The sequence below is a fragment of the Aquila chrysaetos genome, unplaced genomic scaffold (assembly GCF_900496995.4).
Source record: "Aquila chrysaetos chrysaetos unplaced genomic scaffold, bAquChr1.4, whole genome shotgun sequence".
In the NCBI taxonomy this organism is placed as follows: domain Eukaryota; kingdom Metazoa; phylum Chordata; class Aves; order Accipitriformes; family Accipitridae; genus Aquila; species Aquila chrysaetos.
The window spans coordinates 64,074-81,690 of NW_024470403.1; the positions used below are offsets into that span (position 1 = coordinate 64,074).

General features: G+C 47.0%; 1 protein-coding gene across 1 annotated transcript; it reads left to right on the forward strand.

Annotated features, from left to right (window-relative positions):
- The first annotated feature begins 54 nt into the window (after positions 1–54).
- LOC115338380 (interleukin enhancer-binding factor 3-like) lies at positions 55–17,221 on the forward strand. Its single transcript, XM_030006947.2, is given in 21 exon segments — positions 55–177; positions 4,103–4,198; positions 4,282–4,508; positions 4,829–5,009; positions 5,335–5,482; positions 6,838–6,929; positions 7,329–7,424; positions 7,723–7,834; positions 8,310–8,407; positions 8,795–8,906; positions 9,025–9,135; positions 9,440–9,639; positions 10,049–10,219; positions 10,497–10,634; positions 10,948–11,124; positions 11,503–11,656; positions 11,839–11,892; positions 15,392–15,760; positions 16,633–16,764; positions 16,966–17,024; positions 17,026–17,221. Coding segments are annotated over 20 exon segments (2,709 nt in total). The 5' UTR covers positions 55–177; positions 4,103–4,195; the 3' UTR covers positions 17,101–17,221.
- The last annotated feature ends 396 nt before the right edge of the window (positions 17,222–17,617 follow it).

Genomic DNA, 17,617 nt, shown 5'->3' on the forward strand with positions numbered 1-17,617 from the left:
GCAGCGGAGGAGGGGGGTAAGGGGGGGGTTGAGGTGTGTGGGGGGGGGTGGCGGCGAGCCGCGGGCCGCGCCGGCGGTGACCCGGCCCCCTTCTCCTCCCTCCTTCCCCTCCCTCCCTCCCGCTCGGCCCATTGTGCTGTGGAGACAAAATGGCGGCGGGCGGCCGTTGGGCCGGGGGTGAGTGAGGGGAGGGCTGGGGGGGCTCAGGAATTGGAAGGGGTGTGTGTGGGGGGGGTCTGCGCTACTGCGCTACGTGTGGGTGTGTGTCCCCTCAGGTTCCCCCCCCCCCCCGGAGCCGCCCCTCGCGCTGGGGGGGGGATCGCGCCCGGTTTTGGGGGGGGGGAGCGGGGTGTCGCGCCGTGCTCTCTTTCCAGCCCCCCCACCACCACCCCCATTTCCCGCCGCCGCCGCTTTGTTCTCGCCGCGTTTGCAAATGGCGGCAGCGGCCCGCCTGCCCCTTCACCCCCCCCCCCCCGCCTCCGCTAACCATCCCCCCCCCCCCCCCGTGGCCGTCGGTTCCCGCGTGGGGCCGGGCGGTGCTGCCCGTGTGGGAGCGGGGAGGAGGGAAAGGTCGGTCCTGGGGGGGGGGGCGGGGGCGACGACACGACCCTTCCCGCCCCCCCCCCCCCCCAGGGCCTGCAGGCTTCTCCCCGCTGTCTCGGGTGGGTGTGGGGGGGGTGGGGGGCACAGGTGAGGTGGAAACATCCCCTTTGGTGTGATTTACATCCCTACCTCCTCCCATCAGGGACAGGACCGCGCTCTCCTCTCCTAAACTTCGCTCTCCAGGGTTTTTATCCGGGTTCTCCCATTGCTTCCTTGCAATTCCCCTTGTTCTCATTGATCCCGTTATTTGTAGCTGGACGGTTCAGAAAAAAATGTTTTAAAAAATCCGCTTTGCAAGAGCCAACAGCTTTTGTTTGCCATCACCTCGGTCGGCCAGGTAGCCTTGTGATGGGGAATAGATGCTGTCGGTGTCCTTAGACCTGGAAGAGCTTTGCCTGCCAGGGCAGCCATCCCCACACAAACAAAAGCCAGGCATTAAGGCTTTGCGTTCCTTCAGTCATCCTCTTCAGGTACGATAGGCTGAAAATGACTAATTCTTTCTTAAAACGTAGAAGGTTTCTAAAACGAAGTGCGCTTCTTCACGTGCGTTAAGCTTTTCCCTGATCTAGGGCCGAGTTTTCAACCTTTTGCATTCTCTTTATCGTTTTCTTATCCACCCCCACGCCAACAAATGTTTTGGAGAGTCTGCTCATGCTGTCAGAAGACTCGAATTGAGTGGAAAGTTTGTTGGTGAAATCAAGCTGGTAGGGGAAATGGTAGGAGGGGGAGAGCAGAGCAGGTGAGGCTTAAAACAAGGGTGGAATTTAAAAGTTTCTCCTTTTTCTCAAATTTTAGTGATGATCGGCCTCAAGAGCAATGTCAGGAATTGGGTGTTATTGAGCACGTTTGTATTTTTAACTTGTTCTGTGGTTCTTTTCCCCAAGAGGCACGAATCCTGTGATGCTGCAGCATCAGCTCCTGGGTTCTCACTTGAAAGGAACTTCAGTGATTTCAAGAGCGCTAACGTCCGTCTTTAGAAATCGCAGGAAACGGGACGCTCGTTTCTGAGGCTGTTGTAGTATTTTCTGACTGTAGAAACAGCTGCCTCACTAGGTTGTATTTCAACTTAGTTCTTACCTTGCTTGGAGGAAATTAAGGGAGCTTTAAGAAAAATAACTGCATACAGAGTGTATGAGTTCTTCAGGGTCCAGTCCAACGTAGGAGTGGATTGGGAGGCTGGCACCCGCAAACATGAGAAGATGCCTTGTGGGTTCTTGCAGGTAGCTTGGGAATAATTCTCCCCGCTCAGCGGGCACTAGCATCTGGGTTTAATTACAGTTAGATCCAGATTTCTAACACTACCAAAGTTGTCCTGTGCATAAACATTTGCAGGATTGGAATCGGAGGTATTTCTGTGCCGTGGAATAGTCTGTACAGCGATGGCAGCTCGAGGAAATGAGCTTTCCCAATTTTATCCTAGAAAATTCTTCAGTAAGCCCCAGCTCTGTTTGTAAAACAAGTAGCGCAGCAGGGTCCCGATTTCTGCCCAGGCCCTTCATGTTACTTTATAGAGTTGTAATGGCATTACTCTAGTAAAGCACTAAGTATTTGGGCAGTTAGTTACTTGTTTTATTATTATTCCAGTATCCTGGATACTTTATACTATTCCAGTATCTTGGACACTTCATACTTAAGATCGGTCGGGCTTACTTGCAGTTTGTGTCATCTGTAAAGTGTAAAAAGTAAAGCGTTGGGTTTGCGAGCTGTATGTAGCAATGACCGGCGAGGCTGGGAAGGGGCTGACTCAAGGCAGGTTCCAGTGGAAAAAAGCAAAAGCAAGCTTCAGTCTGGTTTCATTTTGAGTGAAACTCATTCAAAACGGAAGGACTTCCAGAGAAGCAAGATTTGGTTGTGAGCTCTGGAATCATTGAGGCGTGATTGACGAGTTTCTCCAGCAGTGTTTCCGAAAGCCTTAGTTACCAAGCAGTTTTGATGTGTACTTGGTTGTACAATGAAGTGAAACAGCTGGTGGATGCAGATGACGATGACCTTCATCTCTAGCATCTTCAGGTGCTGAGGCTCTTCCTTTGCCTCACTTGTGCTAAGGCTTTTAAATGGCACATCACAATTCTTGGAGTTACCATGAAACATTGGGTGTTTGCAGGACTGGGATTGCCCCTGCGTGGTTTCAGTTAGAGGTAAATCAAGAGTTTTATTAAAGATGTTTGGTCAAATTAATGACCATGAATCAAGCAACTGCTGATTCTTATGCTAGTTGCACAGGAAATGACGATACTGATGCCAAAGAGTCGATCCTGGTGGGTGCAGGGTGGCATTTTGAAGTTCTTGCCAGAAGCCTGCTTGCATCTGAAGGCGATCTTGGGAAGCTGTCTTCTCCCACAAAGCATAAGCCAGTCCTGCAGGACGCAAATGTTTCTCTGCTCGAAGGCCCCTTGGCTAAAACTGAGCAACAAAGTGCTTGAATTTTAACGAAAGAAGTTCACAGCCTCAGCTGGGGCTTACGCTATCGGGGTGGGTTAGTTCCCTTCGAAAACGGCTTCTCGTTCGGAACTAAGCTGTTGCAGTTTCAGCTTAGCCTGTTGGATTTTAGGAGTTGAGAGCGCTTGCTTCAAAAGCAGGTATGCTGGTGTAGGTTTATACTAATTCTGCCCGATAAAGTAAGTGAAGAGACTCGATGGAGCCACTGAACTTGTCTCGTACTGATCCTAATTAAAAGCAGGCTTGTTTACTTTGGGGCCGTAAAATGAATTTGGGGTAAAAAGTGGTATGTGGCAAAAAGATCTTTACAAATAGTTGCTTCTGAGTAGCACGAATGAAAGCTATCGCCTCGCTTGGCAACCGGGCAATGGCAGCCTGGTTCTTTACTTCGTGGAATTATATTAGCGTGTAGACTGTTAATTTTCCCAGCAGGCTGCTCCGGCATGTGTCGGGGAGTGCTTTACCTTCAGTGTGCTTTGTTTTAGAAATATGAGCAGGAGCTTTTGGAAAAATCCAATTTCAATGGGAAAGCCTCTTGGGAATAAAGAGCCAAAATAATATACTTATGGCCGCGAACGAGCAGTAGGAGGGAAAATCGAGCAGTTGGGTGCAGCTCAGGCTCCTGGGATGTCTCTGCTTCTGCGGGATGTTGTATGAGGGAATGGTTCAAAGAGTTTGCCGTGTGCAGCGTGCTTGGCTGTTGCTCCACAGCTGAGCTGGTGGATGGTAAATGAGCGTATGGTGCTCGTTAAACTGCTGGGCAGGTAAAACTGAGCAGTTAATGCAAACCCTCTTTGAGGGCAGCCTGTGCAAGTTGGGGTGACAGCAGTGTGACAGCATTGGCTGTAACCGTTATCGTGGGCACTGTTCGCGTCTTAAGAATATAAGTCATCAGGAGCGGAAAACGGGGCTTTCACTAACAAGTTTGCATACTTCTCATTTCTGTTATTGCTTCCAATTATCAATTCCAGTTATTTCTGTTCCTACACACAGTCAGCAAGCAGGCTGCGGGGAAGGACCAGCCTGCCAGCGTTGCTAACTGGTTTTTTGTTGCTTTCAGATTACAGAAAAGTGTGGTACTGGTACAGTCTTTTTGGTGGAAGAATCTAAATAAGCACATTTTGAAGGCTCGGACAGACATTCAAAAGCAAAAATGGTAAGGATCGGGAGGTGTCAGACTCGCAAGATGAGTATCCGCATTTCAGCTCTCTCTAAAATTGTTTTAAAATCCCTTTTCAGCGACCAATGCGTATTTTTGTGAACGACGACCGCCATGTGATGGCCAAACATTCGGCCGTTTATCCGACACAGGAGGAGCTGGAGGCAGTTCAGAATATGGTGTCCCACACGGAGCGAGCACTCAAAGCTGTCTCCGACTGGATCGATGAGCAAGAAAAAGTCAGTGGGGAGCAGCCAGAAACAGAGTCCATGGAGACAGCAGCTGAAGAGGAAAACAAGGAAGGAGGGTAAGGAACATCACCGAACATGTGTTTCTAAGGGGCACTGTCGGAAGTAGTAGCACCTTCTTACTTAGATTAGTAAAAATCCGCTCGCTGGAGGTGGAAGAGTTGTTTTCCCTGGCTGTGGAATTAAGAGGAATTAACTAACCCGGGACTGAAGCGACTGTTCCCATGCAGGTGTAGTAAATCCTTCAGCGGGGGTCATGCAGCGTGTTTAATCTTTGCAGCTCTATCCCTTAGCTTGGGTTGAGCGTTCGTGCTTACCTGGCTGCAGTTAACTTCTTGTAGTTTTGAAGCCGTCGTGACTGTAGCCTGTGTGTTTGCAGGGATCAGAAGGCCACAGAGCAGTTGACTAGGACCCTGCGTGGAGTGATGCGTGTAGGGCTGGTAGCAAAAGGCCTGTTACTGAAGGGGGACTTGGATCTTGAGCTAGTTCTTTTGTGCAAAGATAAACCCACCACAGATCTCCTGGAGAAAGTAGCTGACAATCTCGGAGTACAGCTTGCTGTGAGTAAAACCTTTCAATGTTTGTGCGTGCTTGTGACAGAACAACCGAAATAGGTTTTAAATGGTTAAAAAGGTACCGATGACATTTGTTTTGATACCCTTTTTCTGTCTTGGAAAAGTAATTTTCATAGGCATGTAGTGTTATTCTGGAATTGCCTTGATAAATGAACTTCCCTTTATTAGCTGAAGTTTTGTTTTTTAGTTTTGTTTTTTTGTTTTTGTTTTTTAGCAAGGTCTATAGACCTTGCTTTTTGCTGGAAAAGAATGTTGCAAATCACTCAGAAATTAATTAAGACTTCCGCTAAGCGGTGAAATTATATTGCAGGCTATTACTGAAGACAAATACGAAATAATCCAGTCAGTTGGTGATGCTGCAATTGTAATTAAGAACACAAAAGAGCCACCGTTGACACTGACCATCCACTTGACGTCGCCCGTAGTCAGAGAAGAAATGGAAAAACAGTTAGCTGGAGGTATGGAAGACTGAAAACAGCCGACAGTTGGTTGGAAACCCGTACATTTCCGTTGCTAATTCACTGTTAAAGCGTGCTCTTCAGTTTCAGCCGAAGCAGCAACGATTATTTTTGTGCAAATTCAAAATTCCGTATGACAACACCAACCTCATGAGATCACGGTCACGGTTTATTCAGACTGAGCTTCCGAAACTGAGTAGCACCTTTCAGATGGGATTTTGCTTTTTTTTTTTTTTTAATCCTTTTTCTTTTCTTTTTTTTTTTTCTTGGGCCTTTAGTTCACTAATACGTCATCTTGTTGTATTAATCTTGTTTTGTACCTAGCCACGTAAGTGGCCTGCACAGTGACATAAAAATATAAACCAGATACATTTAAAAAGATTCTTGAAGGCTTCTTGTTAAATGACTTGCATGTACATGAAATTGGATGTTCCACGCAGTTTGTGTTGCAGCAAGAATGATAGCTGCTCTGGGTCTCCTCAATTGGCTGTTTCATCAGCTAAAGTTCAGAATTCCAGAAAGTGATGCAGAGTTTTGGATAAAGTTAGCTTCTCCATTCGCTCTCAAATTCCCTTTGGAATAAGAATTCACAGACTGGTTTTTTTGCGCTTGAATTGCTTCACTACGATGGGTTCTGTATCGTAGGCATCGCGCTGTGGAATTGGTGGATGTCAAACGCTCGCTCTGTGCACTAGCCTTATCTAAAACCCTGGTCTTGAGAAACTTTGCGCTTTTTCAAACCATATCTTCAATTTTGCTGCAGCACAGACTGGAAGATATCTTTGTGCTCTATTGACTGTCTATGGTTTTGATATCTGACCTCGTCTACCAAGCCTTCTAGTTTGTCAATTTTAGGGACGCTGGACCTTTGACCAACAGGACGCTCTCTGTCACGGGTTGGGGCCAGGGCAGTCAAGCCTTATGGGCGGAGGGGGTTCCCTTGATCCTCGCAAAGCTTTTCCCCCCACTTCTCCACTAAAGCTAAACACAGAGTGGGGGTTTATTTTAAATTTCCCTTTGTTACCTATTACTGGCCTCATACGCTACCACTGCATTCGAGTCGCAAAGGATTTCTGTCCTCTCCCATCGAGTTTCACGCCCCATCTCCTCGTTGCAGAATAGATTTCAGTCCATCCCTGTTAATTGAACTTCCCGCCCCCCCCTCTGCAGTTTTAATTTCTAAGCAAGGCCGCTAGGCGAGCGCACTGCAGACCCATCCTTCCAGGTTACAGGATCTAGATCAGGATCTTTTGGGAGCCTCAGCTGCCCGTTAGGAAGCTGCCTCATCCCCTCTCCGCCTGACAGAACCCCCTTGGTCAAACTGTGCCTTGTCTTCTTATTCCATCCACGAATAGAAACGCTATCAGTCAACGACTCCCCGGACGTTCTGGACAGGCAGAAATGCCTTGCTGCCTTGGCGTCACTGCGACACGCCAAGTGGTTCCAGGTTTGCATTTTGTTCTTATATTTGTCTTTAAGTAGAAAATTTGTAAACTATTAAGGGGCTAACTATTTTTTTATTTTTTTTTTTATTTAAAATACTTTAACGTCGGATGATAGTTAGACGTGCTGGACTTAGCGTCTGTCAACGGTACAGTTGCTAAAGAAGCACTTAAGCGAATTAAACGTTTGGAAGGAACCTTTTTTAAAGAGTAGATGCATAGCTGCTGCTTTGTGTTAAGAGTAATGTTGCCTTTGTACACTCCAGTTATTGTTATAAGTTATAAAATGGTAACGCGAAATACTGTTTACCCTTGACAAAGTAGCACCGCAAAAATGAATGTCTGCGAATGAGCAGTTTTGGTGTTTTTATTGAATGTATGTCTGCTTTTGATTCTTATTCTAGGCCAGGGCTAACGGGCTGAAGTCGTGCGTCATAGTGATACGAGTGTTGCGAGATCTGTGTACTCGGGTTCCTACTTGGGCACCGCTGAGAGGATGGGTAATTTTTCCTTTTTTGTTTCGTTTTTTGGGGGTTTGGTACCACTTCTCCAAGCTGGCGTTCAGCTCTCTTCAGTCTGCGCACGTTCTGTTTCATACGTTAGAGGTTTATGTAGTACGAACAAGGTTTCTGCCCTTAAAAGATACGTTTCAAACATCTACAGTGTAAATCGTTTTATCAGTTAACAATTTCTACAGTGTAAATCGTTAATCGTTTGTGAATTTGAAGCAGCTTCTGGCCGTAATGGCAGCGCAAGCGCCTACCTTTGCTCCTCTCACTTTTCCAAACTGTCTTTCAGCCTCTAGAGCTGCTGTGTGAGAAATCTATTGGAACTGCTAACAGACCCATGGGCGCTGGCGAGGCTCTGAGGAGAGTTCTTGAATGCCTTGCCTCGGGAATCGTTATGCCAGGTTAGGTGGTTCTCTGCATTTACATTTCAAAGCGAAGCTGAAATGAAACGCGGTTGAAGCTTCGAGGCGCGGTTACCTTGCATTAGTGTTTGAGAAGTCCCTTGTTATATGTGCGGGCAGCCTAGATTCGGAGCTCAGAAAGCCCCCAGCGTACACGGGTACTACAGTACCTTGCTGTTACTTAGGGCACGTGTGTTCAAAGCTACGGACCCATGACGTTAAACCCCCGTAGAGAGAGGTACCAGTTTCTGCAAGCGTAAAATTGGTTCCCTGAGTGGTCGTGACCAGCTTCACTGGTAATTGTACGTGTAAAATGGTCCAGACAAGTTTCAGAATGTTGGACATTGGATGGATCATGTCAGTCCGTGTTCTTCTTCGAGATGAGTGTTGATTGATGCCAAGGGAATACTTAGTTTAGTTTCTTTAGAAACACCAGGATAATTCTCTGCATATCTTCCTTGTTTCCTGCCTTCAGATGGTTCTGGTATTTATGATCCTTGTGAAAAAGAAGCCACTGATGCTATTGGGCATCTAGACAGACAACAAAGGGAAGATATCACACAGAGTGCTCAGGTATAGTTTTGACTACAGATGTTACGAAAACTTAATCAGTTCAACTGACTCTGAACTTCCATATTGGTTAATGGTAGTATAGTAACCTCACGGAGGTCGGTGTTAACTTTTTTAATATCTAGTCAAGTAAAAGAAATAAAAATGGGTCCCACACCAATAAGGAATTTGTAGCTTGGCCAACCAGAAGCAAAGTATCAGGTTTTAAATAGTGACTTGCTACCATGACCCGTATTTTGGGTTGAACTTCAAAAATTCAGAGAGTCCTATTTAAACTGATGAGGATTTCTGTGTAGGGGTGGGTAGAATGTTCCTGTCTGAAACTGTGCAGGGAACAGAGATTGGTGGAGCCGCTTGCGCGTCCCAGTAACACATGTTTAATCTTTCTAGCACGCTCTGAGACTTGCTGCTTTTGGCCAGCTTCACAAAGTCTTGGGGATGGATCCCCTACCTTCCAAAATGCCCAAGAAACCAAAGAACGAAAACCCCGTTGACTATACTGGTAGGTACTTGGAGGCGGGCTGGGGGGGTAAACCCCACAAACCACGTTTCCAAGGCTTTTTGCTGCTCTTGTTGCTGGAAACTGGAATACTTAGGGGTTTTTGTTGTGATTGTTACAGTCCAGATTCCTCCCAGTACAACGTATGCTGTCACCCCAATGAAGCGTCCAATGGAGGAGGACGGAGAGGAGAAATCTCCCAGCAAAAAGAAAAAGAAGATTCAGAAAAAAGGTATTGAGTTAACAAGAGGTAGGTACAAATGGCTACCCGAGAGCTGTTCTCAGGCTGAGGCGGGGGGCAGGTTGTGGAAGAACTCTTGCAGGTGTTTGGTCTTGGGTGACACTGTAAATAGGGGCTACAGGGCATGTGAATTTAAAAAACCCAAAACGTTAACACTGTAAGATTTTTACTTGGTATAACTTAAACTCTCACAAGGAGGAAAACACAGATCAGAGCTTGTCTGAAATCAGTTATGCTTCTTTGAAAGAGGTGACAAACATCCCCAAACTTCTGTTGTTTTTTTTTCTCCATTCAGAGGAAAAACTCGAACCTCCCCAGGCCATGAATGCACTGATGAAACTAAACCAGCTAAAACCCGGGCTCCAGTACAAACTTGTGTCTCAGACTGGTCCTGTTCACGCTCCTATCTTTACAATGTCTGTGGAAATCGATGGCAGCACGTTTGAGGCATCAGGACCTTCCAAAAAGACAGCCAAATTGCACGTGGCAGTGAAGGTAAGAGCTGTGTACGTTAATTCCTGCCAGAGGGCTCTCGTTAGGAGGCAGCTTGATTGCTGACCTCTCAAAGTTGAAAAGGGCAACCAGATTGATGGCGATAACAGTCATGACAACAACCATGTATGAAAAATGTCATAAACCCTTCAGGACAGACAGGGGAGAAAGTTAAAACACCAAGACAGTGTAGTCTGTTATGCGTGAGGTCTCAGGGCAGAGGACTTCGTACCTCCTAGGCCTTGAAGTGCCTGCGGGATTTGGGGAATGCGTAGCCCTTGAACAGAATTAATAAAAAGATTCTTGAGCAGCCTTCTCGAGTATTTACCCCAAAATGGGTAGGGCACATGAGAGCCAGTGGTTCTTTGAGGTAAGTACTGTTCAGTAATCTCTCTGACTCTCCTTACCCTAGGTGTTGCAAGATATGGGTTTACCCACAGGAGTGGAGGGCAAAGAATCTGGGAAAGGAGACGAATCAGCAGAGGAAACAGAGCAGAAACCAGTCGTTGTCGCTCCTCCTCCTGTAGTAGAAACTGTCTCGACGCCCACTGCTGCGTCTCCTCCTTCAGATCAAACCCCAGAGGTGAGCACAGTCAAAGAAGGGGAAAAGGGTGGCTCTCATTCTTTGGGATGATGTTGTAGGACATCATCGGAAGCGCCTTTTAGCAACAGGTTGCTATAACGGTGCACTGTACAGTTCAGTTACTGTCACGATACAATTTACGAGGTAAAAACATCAGGCAAGCTTATTCCAAGCTTATCTTCTTCAAGATGTTTTCCAAACTACGTGTTTTGGAAGCAACTTCAAGCCCGTTAAGTTTTTTTTTCTTGGAGTTTCATCGCTGCTTATTTGCTTCCAGAATGTGAAACAACAGGGACCAATTCTGACGAAGCATGGCAAGAATCCTGTGATGGAGCTCAACGAGAAAAGGCGCGGGCTGAAATACGAACTGATTTCAGAAACGGGCGGCAGTCATGACAAGCGCTTTGTCATGGAGGTGAGGTGACTTCTGGTCCCCGCTCTGTGCCTTCATCCCAACTCGGATATCTGTAATTTTAGTTACTTCGTGAGAATTTAAAATCATAAAATCACAGAATGGTTTGGGTTGGAAGGGACCTTTTAAAGACCATCTAGTGGGCAGGGATGTTTTCAGTAGATCAGGTTGCTCAAAACCTCGTCCAACCTGACCTTGAGCACTTCCAACTTCTGGAATTGTTTGCAGGCACCAGAAAAAACGGTTAATTTTACCAAGTGGCAGCTTCTGTTCCTGCCCTTTCCGCTTACATGCAATGATTTAATCCCTTTTAAAGGTGGAGGTTGACGGGCAGAAATTCCAAGGAGCTGGTTCAAATAAGAAGGTGGCAAAAGCCTACGCTGCTCTGGCCGCGCTAGAGAAATTGTTCCCAGATGCTCCTGTTGCCATTGAGCAAAACAAGAAGAAGAGGCCCCCCGTGCCAGCTAGGGGAGGACCCAAGTTTGCCGTAAAAGTAAGTAAATGTCACAATTCAGTGACTTTGTGGCGTCACTAATGGTCCTGTAGTACAGTTGTCTCCCGCTCTATGATTTTAATCCCTTTTTGGGAGGGGAAGTAATTTAAGGTGTGGAGGGAAACCAGGATCTGCTAACGGCCATTGGGCTTGAAAGCAGAAATACCTTCCAGTTTTACGGAAGACAGCCTCTGTTTTCTGGACATGACCTTTATTTGGTACCCGCCCCCGTTGCTTTTGGCTTAGCCCCTCTTCTTTTTAAGGCAGGCGGGTACCTGATGTGTTCTAGAGCTCCCGACATCCTCTTGAAAGGTTTGTTTTCACCTTGGAGGCAAGGCTCAGGAGCCAGAGCTGGTTAACATGTCTCTCTTCCCTCAGCAGCACAACCCGGGTTTCGGAATGGGAGGCCCCATGCACAACGAAGTGCCCCCTCCGCCCAACATGCGCGGTCGTGGAAGAGGCGGCAACATCCGAGGCCGCGGAAGAGGCAGGGGCGGATTCGGTGGCAATCACGGCGGCTACATGAATGCAGGTGAGATGCTGCCTGCGCCTTGTCCTGACTCTTGCCACCCTAAATGTGCCACAAACTCCCCAAACCCCGACAGGCAAATTAATCCCCGCTAGCGTTTTGTGGCGTCTTGTAGCACGACGGGAAGTTCAAGGCCTTCGTATGCTTCGATTTCCTTTTTATTTAAACTTTTTCTTCTAATCTAGGTGCTGGATATGGAAGCTATGGTTACGGAGGCAATTCTGCAACGGCAGGCTATAGTAAGTGTTCTTCATCTTAAATTTGGAAACGCATCGATCTGCTGGGGGTGTGAAACTCAGACTGGGTCGCACCGTGCGGTGATGCGCTTGTGCGGAAGCCCTCTTGTAAGGGGTTCTCTTTTTTTTTGAATGAGAAGTAATGAAAGATGGCTCGTGTACTCGTTAAAAAGTTAAAACGCGAATCCAGGTGACTTCACGTTTCCTCTAAAACTGTGAATATTTTAAATTTCTCTGCTTTAAGCCACGTGAAGCTATCGGCCACACTTTTGAATGTGATTTTCCTGAAAATACACAGCGATTGGTCTTGAGAAGAAGCCTTCATTGGGGGGTGACAGGAGCAGAGAAATCTAAAACATGACTTTCAAATGTGGCGCATTTTGCCATCTTCAAAAGAATTCTAATTTTTTTTCTCTGCTCTGTCTCCCCCTTTTGTAGGTGACTTTTTCACAGACTGCTACGGCTATCATGATTTTGGGTCTTCCTAGATCATCTAAAAGTATTGCACAAAAAACAGCTTTTTACTCCAATTTTCTCGAACTCCAAAACCCAAAGTGTTCGTGCTGTGTCCCTGTGCTTCACTGGGTTTCTCAACAGTGGCTTTTCACCGCAGCTTGTCTGAAACTCTCTTAGCCTGCAGAACTTAAGACAGTGGCAGTTTTTATTGTGATTTGCCTTTGAACTTGGTTGTATCGATGTACACAACAGGGGGAACCAATTATCCGAGAATGTTTTTGTGCACTTGGCACAAATTTCCAAGCCAGCTCCGTTCAGCGTAAAGGCAAAAAGCCCATCTTTGCTTTTTATGGAAAGCATTACTTTATTTTTAAGAAACTGAAGTGTTTTAATCTACCTTTGTCTTAATTTACAGCAGGTTTTGTACAAAATTTGAGCCTTTTAATAAATCCCAGCAATTGGGTACACGCCTCTCGATATTGGGAAGACTTTTCAACATCTCTGAATATAGTACAGCCCAGCTTTTTAAGCATGCGAAATGTTGACTTGTACGTGGAATCGTGTGTGCTAAAGTTTAATCCTACATCCTTTGTAACACGCTGGTGGATTATCGCTGAGGGATGTGACTTGTTGTGGCTGGTAGCTAGTGTACTTTCAAAGGTATTGTAATTGTGCTTCCGATCCTGATACAATAAATATCCAGGCGTTAGGGGTTAGTGTAACCATGTTAGTAACTTCTGAAAATGCATGGATTCGTTCGTTAACGTGAAAATGGGCTTTCTTGAGCCAAGCATAAAGGGCCTAAAGCACTTAACGGCAAAGCTCTGCCGGCTCGGCAGCCATGCTGGAAAACGCTCATCGCCCTACAAGTACCTAATTGCCTGGAGAATTAAATTTCACCGGAATCGGGAATTGCGGGAAATGTCGCAATTGGCCAGTCGAGACCCCGAGTCTCTGAATTCCAAGTGTTTGGTCCTTTATTCTTGCTACGGTATTTGTTTTTAAAACTGTAATTTTGTTTGTCACTGTTTTTAGCTGCAAAGCCTGCACCGTTGCATTCGTTTAACTTGTGAGGCTCAACAACATTTGAGTTAACTCAGTAATTAAACTAGCTAAACAAAAACAAAGCAAATGAAAAAAACCTCTGACCTACAAAGCACCAGGTTTAAAAAAAAAAAAAAAAGTCCAAGGTGTTTAGCAGATACTTACAATAATAATGATGCATGCCCTATCTTGTTTAGAGCGCTATTGTTTGAGATACTGACTTTTTATACAAGGGAGTAGATCCTGTCCTGAATGAGGTGGAAAAACTGCCGGTTTCTAGGCGACTACCTGTTAGAGTAACTGCTTGTGTGATGGATAGTTTTATTCCTTAGCTTTGATTTGGGGAAAGTCAAAAATAATCCGATGTCAAACAGCATGAGAACTTCATAGTTAAATATGAAGTGTTGGTATAAAACGGAATTTCCAGAAATAATTGACTTGGGATAGATCAACTTCCAGCATCTGCAGCTTGAATTTACACGCTGCCAGTCGTAACCCCGCGCTGGAACCAAAGACGGGGATTTTAATATGAGTGACGGAGCGAGGTATCTCTCATTCAGCAGAAAATATTTGCTACAGCCTTGGTGTTCTTGGCTGGAGATAAATTTTTTTTACAGAACCTCGTTTCTGCAGAACTAAATCGTGATCTTCTGCAGAAGAGGAAAAAAAACTCTTCCGTAGAAAGTCTTAACTGTAGTGCAGGGGGTGTAGACAAGAATCGATTGAACAATCAAAAAATGAAAAGCTAGGTGCCTTGAAGAGCTGCAGCTCTTCACAACACAAACACACCCTGAATTTAGGAACTGACCTGGGATTCAGCTTCCCCGTGAGTCGTCCCGGTAGTTTCACACAGAATTGCAGAAGTAAAGGGCACGAGATTTTACTCTTTTGTCTCCTTTTTTTACTAAATTCTCCCCCACCTCTCCTCCATTTCAGAGGAGGCACTAGCAAATCTTTCCTTCTTTTAGAGGTGTAGCTCCGTTCCCCTGAGCGTACACGCCATTACAGACACTGGTGCAGGTTTTAGTTAGATTCTAGTGGCTTTTGTTCCTTGAAAATAAGTTTAGTTTCGAATAATACGACAAGGTCTGACTGTAGTAGTAAGTCTTCTCACACTAATCCCCATGCAAAGAACGCCCCAAAGTTCAACTCGCAAGAAATTGGGCAGGAAAAGAATCGCTCAAAGAGCTTGACTGTAGTACTCTTGATAAATAAATTAAACCCAGACTAACTCTTGACTATGTACATGCTGTCGCATCCAGGCTCTCTGGAGTGTTTTGATCCGTTAGAGGTTTTCGGTAACCTTGGATCCTGGAGGTAGTACCTGAACTTTGAGGTAATAGGAGTAGCTGTGCACGCACTTCTTTAATTTCCGTTGATTCTTGCTGCTCACTCACCGTGTAAATCCGTACATGATGGCTCGCTGTGTTAGAGCGATCTGCATGGATGTTGACATAATTCCTTCATTACAGGAACGAGATTCTTCCTCGTTACCGTGTCTCTCTGCTGCGGAGACCGAGCATCAGCTGCCGTCGATGGCTGACTTGTCTCAAATGTAGTTGAGCACCAGATTTTAAATCTTTGTAGAGCATTGAAGTAATAACTGTTATTATTGTAAACATGCATTAAAGAAACTGTCGTAGCCCTGAGCTTAGTCCTAAACATTGGGGTCGTACTGGAATTAAAGCTGTGGGAGAACTGGCTGGTGCGTCGTTCACTGAGATTGCAGGGTGACTGGACAATGGTAGCGATGTCGATGTATTTCACAATTCCCTGTCTACTTAAATGAACAAGATGTTTCACCTCTTGGCCTCGTGTGGAGTTTCTTAAAACCTTTCACCAGCGTAAGAGCTAAACCGCTCCTAAACCCTTGCCTTCGCAAGGGTAAAAATCTCACCACCGCGTTATGAGGCCTTACCTTTAAAATTGTGCCTTGTGGTGCCTGCCCCACCCGCTCCAAAACGCGGCCGCTGTTGGGGCTGACCCTTTTCTCTCTGTTTAGGCCAGTTCTACAGCAACGGCGGCCACTCGAACTCGGGGAGCGGCGGCGGAGGTGGCGGCGGCGGCTCCTCCGGCTACGGCTCCTACTACCAAGGCGGCGATAAACTACAACTCGGCCCGTTCCCTCACGAACATGGTGGAAAGAAACAGCAGCATGGAGGACAGCAAAAACCCTCCTACGGTTCGGGCTATCAGTCCCACCAGGGCCAGCAGCAGCAGTCCTACAACCAAAACCAGTACAGTAACTACGGCCCGCCGCAGGGCAAACAGAAAGGCTACAACCACGGCCAAGGCAACTATTCCTCCTACTCCAATTCCTACAACTCGCCTGGCGGCGGAGGCTCCGATTACAACTACGAGAGCAAATTTAGTGAGTGCTGGCTTAGCTTATCTGGGGAGTAAAATGCAAACTGTCGATAATTAGGAAATACGCGCTCCGTAGGCGTGTGGTCCTACACGAAGGAGTAACTTTTAGGCGGGCCGGCAGCGCCGGGACAAGGGGGAAGGGTTTTCGGCTAAAAGAGGGGCGATTCGGCCCGGCTCTAGGGAGGAAATTCTTCCCGCCGAGGGGGGTGAGGCCCTGGCAGAGGCTGCCCAGGGAGGGGGTCGATGCCCCGTCCGTCCCTGGGACCCTTCGGGGCCGGGCTGGCCGGGGCTCTGAGCACCCTGACCTCAGTGAAGACGGCCCCGCTCGTGGCAGGGGGGGTTGGACGGGCTGAGCTCCAAGCGTCCCTTCCCACCCAAACCGTCCCATACTTCTGTGAACTTGGAGGGCTTAAAGCGCTCTGGTTGAGTTGATTTAATTAGTTGAGATTGACAACCAACCAGGAAACCTGCTGCGGTCTGGTCTGCTCCTCCCTGAGGAGATGCTCTTGCCTTCTGGAGGATGAAGGTGGAATTGCCTGCTCTGCTCTTGAGTTACTGTTTGATGATCGAGTCTTTACTTTCTGTGTCGGGCAGTTGAGCGCTTGGGATCCGCACGTTCCTCAGCGTGGATCGCCCGTGCTCATGCAAGCTGTGGGGAAATCCCACCGCTGCCCCTGGCAGCCAGACCTCTCCGTGAAGCTTTTTAGCAGCCCAAGGAAGAGGGGTTCGCTCATCGAACCCCTGGTAGTTCGCCTCACCTCCAATAATCGTCCCTTTTGCTGCTAACAGCAGACAAAAACCTCTCTCTGGGTGCGATGAAGGCAGAGCTGCTGCCGCCGGGGAGACCGGCCGTGTTCACCGCGTTTTCCCTTCCAGGTTACGGTGGCAACAGCGGCCGCGGAGGCGGAGGAAATAACTACTCGGGAGGTGCCTCCTACAACACCGGCTCACACGGTGGCTATGGGGGAGGATCTGGGGGCGGAGGGTCCTCGTACCAAGGTAAGCAAGGTCAGTATACGACACTTCCCTATGTATTTTTCCATGCGAGGGCAGCGTCTTCCCATCCGCGTGTGCTTTTGCCTGGCAGCGGCTCCCGGATCGGAGGAAAAGCTCCGATTCTGCACTGAAACAGCTTTTTGTTGTTGTTTCACGCCGCGATGGTAACCGAGCGCTTCTCTCTCCCCTTCTCCACCCCCCCCCCCCCCGCAGGTGGATATTCCTCTCAGTCCAACTACAACTCCCCCGGTTCAGGCCAAAATTACAGCGGCCCCCCCCAGCTCCTACCAGGCGTCCCAAGGCGGCTACGGCAGAAACGACCACAGCATGAATTACCAGTACAGATAAAGCCGCCCCTTCCTCCATGGGCGCGGAGCTTTGTTCCCTCCCGCGCTCGCCCACCCTTTGAATATTCAGTTTTATCGCATCACGGTAAACACGTAAACCCCTCCCTTGCCCCCCCCCCTTCCCCCCCGTTTCCATGTTGCAGTGCTCTTTGTGATACCGGTCACTAATGGTTGAGTACCTGTAATTCCATACTTAGCTGTATTTTGGGCATCTCTGTATTTAATGGTTTGTTAGTTGCCATTACAACTTTGTCTAAATAGGAATTTTTTGGGGTTTTGTTTTTTTTTTTTTTTTTTTTTTTTTTTGAGTTAATACAATTTCAGTATCCTTTTTCTATTTAAAAATTGACGTGGAAGTGTGAACACAGTATGGCTTTAAATAGATAAGGGATATGTCATCTGTTAATGCTTTTGTGAAGTGAGTTAAACGAGCTTTCTGTATTTTAATGCTTTAGTGTTTCAGTTTTATAAGTGAAGATTTTATTTTAAAAACCAGTGGGAAAGAGTGGGTTTTGTAT